General features: G+C 37.0%; 1 protein-coding gene and 1 long non-coding RNA gene across 4 annotated transcripts in view; one reads left to right on the top strand and one right to left on the bottom strand.

Moving 5' to 3' along the window:
* The first annotated feature begins 1,284 nt into the window (after positions 1 to 1,284).
* LOC138008840 (melanocyte-stimulating hormone receptor-like) lies at positions 1,285 to 4,981 on the top strand. Its single transcript, XM_068856128.1, has one exon. It carries the CDS (start codon positions 2,938 to 2,940, stop codon positions 3,952 to 3,954), a length of 1,017 nt encoding a protein of 338 aa, XP_068712229.1. The 5' UTR covers positions 1,285 to 2,937; the 3' UTR covers positions 3,955 to 4,981.
* Positions 4,982 to 8,402: 3,421 nt separating this feature from the next.
* LOC138008839 (uncharacterized) overlaps positions 8,403 to 10,000 on the bottom strand; it is a 5,030-nt gene continuing 3,432 nt past the window's right edge. For all 3 annotated transcript variants that reach the window (XR_011124279.1, XR_011124281.1, XR_011124280.1), the window contains 2 exons: positions 9,851 to 10,000; positions 8,403 to 9,120 (listed from right to left, as the gene is read on the bottom strand). The exon at positions 9,851 to 10,000 is cut by the window's right edge and continues 42 nt beyond it. This is a non-coding gene — a long non-coding RNA (uncharacterized lncRNA). The remainder of the gene's footprint in view (positions 9,121 to 9,850) is intronic.

The raw sequence follows: 10,000 nt of genomic DNA, 5'->3' as shown, positions 1-10,000 counted from the left end.
AACGCTAATGAATTCGTATTCTAGTCTCTTGTCTGTGAGAGAAACATTATTTAAACAATGTTGAAATATTCCGTTAAGCAAATTCAGACTGCTAATAGGGTCGACATAGAAAACATGTACAAGGGGGTGTTTTAATTACTAAAAGCTACGAAATTGAAGAAGGTACACGGGCAAGACGCTGAGAAACAATCCAGAAACCAAAGAAAACCAAAGCACAGCAAGAAAGCGAACTGTCATAGTTGCTTTTTTCTGCCTGGTCTAAAGTTTGACAGAGTTTCAGATCGCGATTTCATCAATTTTATACTAGTGAGCTTGCTCATCCTCTTGGTAATTATAAAACATTCAATCGTCAGCAGAGTAACTTTTCCGCAAACATTTATCTCATTGTAGTGGCCTCCCTAAGATTTAACATACCAGTTGTACTACTTTCCATCAGATCATCCAAATGGACATCATGATAGATACCTACAATCTACAAAACTGATCTGAAGCCGTGGCCTTTCTCAACTCGGCTCTGCCTAGCATACCTTGAGGTGAATTAGCTTGATACTGGGTTGACGTGCCGCACTGACGCATTTCATAGTTTTGCTGTTCTCTTAAGACATAACAACGAAACGAAATCATCAAATTTGAGCTTTTGACGCCACCGTTAGCATACAAAGACGAACTTTTTATTCTATATTTTTGCTCCTACCCCGCTCATACCAATTTATTTTTAGGATACTTCGCCCACATTGTGAGACGTGAACGAGATGGAACAATGGCGGAAGACTTACGATAATAAAAAGTTATATATGTTGAGGTGACGTTTTTGTCGTCGTCGCTAACTTCTCTTTCGTAAACAAGCGATGTCATTTTTGACGGTCGATGCTATTCTTAGTAACCAAGCCTTTTTATTCGGTTAGCTTTAAGTAAATTGTTGGGAGAAGCTTCATTTAAATACTTTAAATTTGCCAGTTTAATTAAAGGTGTAGTGCAGAGGTTAAGTTCATTGCACTAATGCAATTGAACCGAGTTCGACATCGTTCTATCCACTTTTTCAACTTTTTTTCTATTTCTTTTCTAAGGTTTTTTCGCATTCTTTTTTTAATTCTAAGTGACATACACTGCTAATCTAGTCCTAGATTAAATATTTTTTTCCTCATTGGCAAACGACAAACTTAAAGTGCCCATAACCTAATTTTTCTCACTTAGTCATCTGAATCTACACATATCTCATAGACGTTTCGCGAAAAAAAAATTGCGATTGCTGTGACCTAGATTAAGGAACACGTGACTTCAAGTGAAAAAGGAATAGCGATATAAACAGTATAGTAAGGAATAATTCCTTTGAAAATGCCTAAAAGATGCGTAACCACTCGATGTAACAACACAGCTGATCCTAAAAAAAGAATAAGTATACGTAGGAATCCTTCGACTCGCAAAACGCAATACCTCAAAAAAGAAGGAAAAATGGCTGCAGATTTTGTCTTGGTAAAAAGGAGCCCGGTAAAACTTTTTCACTGTGCTAGATTTACTTCAAAGAGTATTGTATGGACAGCAAAACAAAAAGATCGTTGAAGGCGGATGAGATTCGCTTACAGGAACAGACATAAGCGTTAACTTTAATTTCCTCGCGAGACCTTCCTTATCCTCTTGTTCTTCTCTGTAATTTTGTAGCCATTCCTCGTCTGCTAATGGTTCTTCCACGTAGGGTTCCGCGTAGTTCTGAGTTTCAGTGCTAGCGCTGTCTGACTCGGCAGCTACTCGCCTCAAATTCTTTTTTTTTAAATCGCCAGTTTATTCACTTCCAGATTCAGGGGCACTTTCCTTCATGATAAATATAGGCATGATTGATTTTTTTGTTTACCAAAAAATACCAAAAACGATCGCTGAGCGATACCTTGGCGTTGATTAGTAAGAAAAGATTAGACCCACGCCAACAAGCATTCCTTAATCTACGTCACAGCGAGCCCGTGAGGTCCTGACCAGCGGAAGGGGTGTACCAAATAAAAGTAGGATTAAAAAATCGTAGAAAATTCGCCTCTCGCTGGAATTGAAAAATTCTTTCGGCAAAGTCCATTTTTTAATATGGACTTTCAAATAGGAAAATAAAACGTTTTAGTTTATGGCCACTTTAAAGGGAAACTGCCACGAGAAGCACATGCGCTAGCGTCTTGTGAAAACTTGAAAAATGTTAGGTGAACTTTCTTCAAGTTGAATCGACAAATTCAAAATGGTGTCCACTGGGGAGGGCCATGGTGGACAAAGGAGAAACTCTGGCGAATATACGTGACTCAGGCGTGAATCCATGATGGCGGCTAGAATTTTCCGTGGGCTCGAGAGCAAACAAACTCGAGCATGCGCAGCTCATGGCAGTGCCCCTTTAATAGTGAAAATTGTCGTAAGTCTCTCTTGTTTACGAAAGGGAAGATTGCATCGCCGTCTCCGTCGTAGATCTTAAAGTGCCTAATTTCAGAATCAAGGAGCTTAAGAATTCAACACTTTTCTTTTTTACAATTACGACGTTGTCATCTTTCGACGTTTCGTTTCCAAATGTTCCACGAGCCTCCTTTAGTTTAGTGGTAGAAAATCCGAACTATACATATCGCATTATAAATTGAATTCCTCCCGACGTCATTACCGATAAAATACAGTGATTTGCATAATTTCCTTTTTTAGTTTAAAAAAAAATCATAGATTGCTCGATCAGCTGCAGATTCTTGGTTAGTTCTGCTCCATCATGTCTGTCCTGTTTGAAATACATTTTCAAATTACATGACATATAGGCTACAATCAACAAACGCGTTATTGACGTTTTTACGGACATATTCCATTAGTAATTGAAGTGTTTAAGAAAGAGGCGAAAGTGGTATTTCAATACTTGATCATACGCCTCCGGTTCAATATGTTCAAAGTTACTGTAGGAGAAGCACAAGTTTCGAGACACCGTGGAGAATGAAGTCTTCTACTACCTTTCTTTCCCACAATTTGAGCATCACAACTTCGCCAGCGAATCATGGACCAGGTGAAGACGGTCAGTGCTTCCATCTACCTGATGCTAAATTCGACGTATTCCATCAACGAGCCGAAACTAATCTCGTAACAGGTGTTTTAAATGCCGTGTTGTCGCCTTTCGCTATCATGGCGAATCTGCTCATAGTATTGATCATTTTGACAAGGAAATCCCTTCAATCGCCTTGCAATATCCTCCTTGCCTGCCTGGCGATCTCGGACCTCCAGGTTGGCATCCTAGTTCAACCGAGCTATGTGGCCTACAGACTGCTCGAAAACGCGCACGGCTTCGTTCCCTGCTCGGTGAGAATGCTTTACTCGTCGGGATTTTACGTTTACTACGGAGTGTCATTCACGACATTGAGTGCTGTAAGCTGTGAAAGACTCATAGCCTTAAAATATCACCTAAGATACTCTGCAATTGTCCGTCCTCGGCGAGTTTTGAAAACGGCTTTATTCATTTGGTTGATAAACATACTGTTCACATTTTTGCAATGGGCGCAGAATAAAGTTTTTCGATGTATTCATCTGGCAATGTGGTCCTTTTTCCTCGTAACTACTGTTATCATCCAAATCGCAATCCTGAAAACAGTAATTCGCCACCAAAGACAAATTAAAAAACAGCACCTCACGTCCACGTCGGCAATGCGACAAATGCAAATCAAGCTGGCAATAAATGTTGCGTCCATCGTGGCAGTTTATGTACTGTTTAATCTTCCTGTTCTAGTTGTCACCCTTAGCCATCAATTCCTCTTCGGCAACATTGGCAGTTACAATTTTTACAGCTGGTCTGAAACAGCGGCATTTTTCAATTCTTCCCTCAATCCTTTGGTCTGTGTGTGGAGAGTTAAGGCCATTAGGAAGGTAATCGCTGAAGTTTTCTCGAAGAAATCGCAACGAAAAGACGCTTTTCTTGTGAAATTTCGGAAAATAACACCGTCGTCTAAAACCGGTCAGTGAGGAAAACGAGCTTGCCATAATGATTGAGCCATAATAAATATCTGAATATCTTTAACTAACTATTTAAGCCTTCTTCTTCCTTGTAGGCTTACCTGTTGGAAGTGTGATAAAGCTAATTTTCCGTCCTGCTACTTCGCAGCCTGTGGATATGCTAGCCAGTGAGCCATACTCACAGAGCTATAAGCAGAGGCCAAAAGTAAACGTTCTTCCAAACTCTATAGGTGATTATGTGGAGTTAACGTGGCCGAGTATTTAGGGCCCTTTTCTTGAGCTCACTGAGGACAACTCTAGTTTAAGTCCCATACTGTGTGACTACCAGCCAAACTTGAAGCTACTGCATCTTTAATATTAGTTTCATTGTCCATGGAAAGCGCCGATGCATGGAGAGTGGTCAGTTAAGGCATAATATTTATCTTCCTTCCTTGGAATCGAAACTAGAAAAGCGAATGATTCAACTCTTGCACCCAGTTAACCAGATGTCTAGTGAAGAGCCTTGTCATCTAAGAGCTTTACTAGTGTTGACGTTCGCAATTTTTTTTCTTTCTTTCCACCGGCCACCCTCTGGACTTTTCTACGAAAACCGAATAAGTGTGAAGCTAGGTCATACTGAGGAACATTTTCTCGTAATAACGCTACGTAAAAAGTTCAAACTGAACCAACCAACTTAAAGTAGCGAGTCACCATATTTGTTTTTTGAATGAAGTTTTTAAAAATTGATAGTCTCTGAAATAACTTTTGGTTAATTACTGAAAAACGCCTGGGCAATATTAGAGCAAAATTTTGCATCTAACAATTAATCTCGCCGATATAAGAAGCTATAGACTGAAACTTGTCTAGGAAGCCCTACTTTTAAAGGCTAAAATTTTTCAAGACAATTTTAAAACCCATAATTTGAAAAAGCGTTTATTTGGTAGCCAAGCAATTAAAATGTTTGTATTTGGAAGGCAAATAAGAACTTTAATGAAAAATAGGACATATTAACATCTACAACCATGGTTTCTTTGTTAAATTTTTAGCATTTTATCAATCCGGGAAGAAAAATAAAAACTTGAAACTTTTGTGCTACACATGGGTTCATCTGCAGTCGTTATCTTTTAAAGAAGTTATTAAACACGAAGACGTATCATCAAAAGGGTCAGTTGCTTCACGATTTTCTTTTGTTCGAATTCACATTAAAGCACAACTGATTATCCAAGATGGCGATCAACAAACAGCTTAGTTAATGTATGAAGATGGTTATGAAACTCGACGAGTTTCTTTGTTTCATATTTTTGTTCGCTGTTTTGGCCCTTACCATTCATGCATAAACCACAGCCTTTTTCTAAAAGACAGCCAGTCATAAAGCTTCGATTAATTTATTCTGTGAAAACTCTGTTGTGAACTGAGGACAAAATATTGTGCGTGGTCACTGTCAAGTTAGCATGGCGCTGCCTCACTTTCCTCGCTTTTGTAGTTTCCAGAGTTTCTTAACGAGTCCAGCTATATGAACTCTGCAAACAGTAAGAAAGAGACGAAATCCCTAAAAGATATTTCCAGCGCGAGAAAAAGGAAAGGGAGATTTTAAAAAAAGAAATGACAGGTAACATCTCATAACAAATTACGGACGCATTGCAATTAGCGGCTTTTTATTGCACTAATTCAGTATCGTAGAGCTTTATACTGTATGCGTCCACGGCATCTGCGTGTGCCTAGGGCACCACGCCTTGTATAGCGAGTCTTTGTGTTTACACAACCGATAGCTCTAAATGAGACAAACCACAGTACTTGACAGTAACTTAAGCAGTTGCTAAAGAAGCTTGAAAAAAATTCATGCGTTTGTGCTGCACTGCTTTACAGTAAACGTGATCTGAGCAAACAAGGAATATGGGAGCTGGTCTGTTACGAGTTCATAGTACAGGTGAATGAATGATTGAGAAATCGCGCTCTCAGCGTCGTATATATTAATCATTTCACTTAGAGTCATTTCAGTCCCAGTTCAAAATATAAGTCTTCAAGGACCGTATTACAGGCGCTTCAAATCCTATTATAATTACTGAAATGAAGAGGAAAAGTGGACATATAAATTGAAATAAACCATCGGCAAAATAAACTGCACGGACTGTCCCCAACCCTTCTGTACAACTTGACATCAAATGTATCAGCTGCTGGTAAAATCCGTTCTCAGGTTCATTCCGTTTTTACCTAGGTTGAATTGGTGATCCTCATTTTACCTACGATGGTTGAATACTCACTCAGATGAATTGAAGACACTATTTTTTGGAGCCTATAATTTAAGCCTAGAGAAAATTAAAATTCAGGTTAGGATTAGTTTTGGTTGTTATACATGGACGTCAATTGACTTATTCTGCAAAAGTAAATAATGAAAAGAACTGCGTTGGATTGAACATGTTCGTCGTTGTATTGTAATATGGTGAAGACACAGGACTTTAGTTCGAGTACCAGTAAGCACATAGTGCAGTTCTTTGTTCCCTTGCTATGTTGTATTGTTGAGTATGAAAAGTATGAATGCAGAAACCGATAAGATGATTTGATATCTGATTTAAACTAGGTAGGGTGCATATTAAACCTAGGTAAAATGAGGATTACCAATTTAACCTACGTAAGGTAAAAACTGATTCAACCTAAGCCCGGATTTGACCGACAACATATCTACGAAAGCTAGTGGCAATTGACTTGAGAATGTTTATCTCCAACCGAGTTTTCAAGTAGACAAAGTCGTTTTACGAAGAGTAATAACACCTTGAAACTTTGAAACGAATTAATCTTGAGTTTTCCAAGGCTAGCGATTTTATTTAATCAAAATTTTTAATCATTTATCAAAATTTGAACCCAACTGGCGTGGGTCATTGAAAAGCCTTAAGTTGCAAAAAATACACAAAAAGCCTTTGAATCTTTCTTGGGAGCATTATTTTCTCATTATTTGTTAACAGCTGATGTCTACGTGTTTATACACTTTCCTTAAAATCAATAAGTTCATTTTTTTTTCTTTATTACTAAGGAAAAACCCAGTTATTTGGTTTGTTTTATATTACGATGAAATATGGCTTTAACCAATCAGGCTGATCATCCTGTATTCTCAGTGAAACAGTAGTAAATTACCATTTGATTCCTAAAAGATACTGTCGAGAGCTTAGCAATATTGTATATTTAGCTGGGTGTTTAGGTGCCTTGCTAAAAAGAAGATAAAAATTGGTGCTAACTTGAGGAAAAATATGAATCCACAATGGCGAATGACTTGGTCAGGATGTCTTACAAGATCATGTACTTCATCTTTGGTTTGCAAATTAGCATTCCTAAGTCAGTGAAAGAAGGGAATACGCCATGTACTTGAAACGTTCACCATATGCTATTATGAGGGGGTTAGAGTTAGTTCTTTTTTCTGACTCTCATTAGCAGGCATTGTTTCTTAAGCCTTTAGGCATGGAAAAAGTCCGCTTTTACTTGCCCCATATTTACCCTCATTGACTAACCAAAATAATGACGGTGATGATGATTACGATTACGATGACTATGACGCAGATTACGACGATGATGGTGGTATCGATGATGATGATGACCATTATGTAGACTGATGTAGATTACGACGACGACAATGATGATCATGTTAATGATGTTTGTGATCACAGTGACGTTGTTTATGATAGTGTTGATGGTGATAATGACGATGATGATGTTGAGGATTTTGATGATTACAATGATAATGAAGTTGATGTTGATGTGATTGTGACAGGATTTTGATGATGACGACGATGATGGTGATGTTAGTGATGATGTTAATGATGATAATGATGATGTTGTTGTTGTTGATGATGATTACGACGATGATATTGATGTTAATGATGATGTTGATGATGATAAATGATGCTGATGATGTTAACGATGACGTTGATGATGATAATACTCACGTCGATGGTGATGATGTTAATGCACTGTTATTTTCAAGGAGTAGATTTAACTCCAAAAAGGGAGTTTAAAAAAAAGGTACAAAACCACTACATTTTTGGAGTAAAATTCACTCCGGTAATGCTTACTCCGTTTTTGGAGTAAAATGTACTCCTATATCTTTTACTCTTTTGTTGGGGTAAAAATTTACTCCAGTATTGTTTACCCCTCCTGTGGTGTAAAATTCACTCCAATACAAGAGTAAATTTTATCCTTCTATTGGAGTGAATTGAACTCTTTCAATGGAGTTCAATTTACCCTTGACAGAGTTAAATTAACTCCAAAACTGGGGTGAGACAAAAAGGTACAAAACCACTCCTTTTCAAGAGTAAAATTTACCCTCTTAAACTTTACTCCCCTTGTCAGAGTAATATTTACTCTTTCGACAGAACACATTCACCCTCACTAGATCTACTGTACCTTCATTTATAGTCAGATTTCTCATAAAACCATGAAAAGTTCATATTTTTAAAATATTATGTAAAGAAAAGACCAGGTTTACAATGAAGCATTTAATACTGGTAATTTTAATCATAAGATTGCAAAGAATGCACATGGATATGCATGATAAATACAATCTGTATACACATACAAATACATCACAAAAGTCAAAGCTATCTTTATTCTAATTATTCGGGCAATAATAAAATGGCAATCAGCTGAATGTGTTCTTGCCTTAAACAAAGATAAATTGAGTGGTTTGTGTTTTGATTACAGATTATAACAACGAATGGCTGCAAAATAACTTCAATTACAAAAACTAAAGCATACAACATACTTGGATAAATGTGACTCAGTATAACAAAATGGGTTTTATGTACATGTAATACAAGTCAGTTCTTACAGAAAGAAGTCAAATGTAAAAAAATGGAACATGCCTTGGATAACTGATGCAAAAATTTTGCCATCGTTGACCTTTACCAATGTGTTCTTTTTTTCTCCAACAGAATTGTTTTCAAAAAGAAAAAAAAACACAGAACTTAGGCTGATAATTTACATTAAGAAAAAACTAAAAACTTTTTGTTTCCAAAAAGAAGAAAAAAAACCCTTAGATTAAGCTGATAATTAAGTATGCTCCCAGCAAAACAATTACAGCGAATGAAAGTTTTAACAAAACCTTGCTTTCTGCCACAAGGTAAATGTCTCTAGTTCAATTAGTGTGCCAGAAGCAACAATCCTTGCCAATGTTGTTTTTAGAACCTCTCCATTGATTGACTCATCATCCTTAAAAGTAATTAAAGAGAATAATGATTAGTATCACCCCTTCCAAAATTAAGATCATTCGACAATATTCTAACAAAATAGGAAGAGAGCACAAATCTAATACATCCCTAATCCGGAGAACAAAAGACACCAGCCACCAATTTTGGTGTACCAAATAAATGGAACCACATGTAATACCGGTACTTGCATGAGATTATATCTGTAACATTGTTCTTGATTCATTGAGTAACTCAGTTAACTATCAAATTAATTTTGTCATAATGATAAAAGTACACATATATAGTGGTGGAACTCATGGAATAAATCTTGAAAATATATTGCCAGATGCTTTCTTTGTCTTCCAACACTTTTCCAAAAAAAATTATGTGTGATGAGGTATTTAGAATTATCTCATTTAACAGTATTTCAAATTTTAAACTGAAAGCAGATATTGGGTGAGACAATGGATAAATGAAACTGCAGCATCATCTTCCGCTAATCGCTAGGCATTACTAGTCTATACGTACACAGGCCTGTAACTCAGACAGTGCTTTATAATTATTTTATTGCAGTGACTGTCAAGAATTAGTTGTTTAAGTGTAATTTATGCGAGTTATTTGTAAATATCTATATGCATCACTTGTTTAAAAGCAACAATCAGCTTCTAAGTCTTTCAGACTTTGAGGTGTTTGACTGCATTACAGGTTTTTTACAGAAACATGCCTCAAAGGAATTTTTTCATTGCACCAACCTTTTCTTTTATCTGAGGGTTTTCTCCAACTCCTCTTCCATAGATGATACATGTAGTGGTATGTCCTGTATGTTGCAAGAAGAAGGCATCTTCTTGCCTAGCCTCAGCACTTTCTGTAACCAACTCTCTGTCCAAACTTCCCAGCAATCT

This window comes from Montipora foliosa, chromosome 6 (assembly GCF_036669935.1).
Source record: "Montipora foliosa isolate CH-2021 chromosome 6, ASM3666993v2, whole genome shotgun sequence".
NCBI classification, from domain to species: Eukaryota; Metazoa; Cnidaria; class Anthozoa; order Scleractinia; family Acroporidae; genus Montipora; species Montipora foliosa.
The sequence above is the reverse complement of the archived record's forward strand: the minus strand, read 5'-3'. Positions and strand labels throughout refer to the sequence as shown.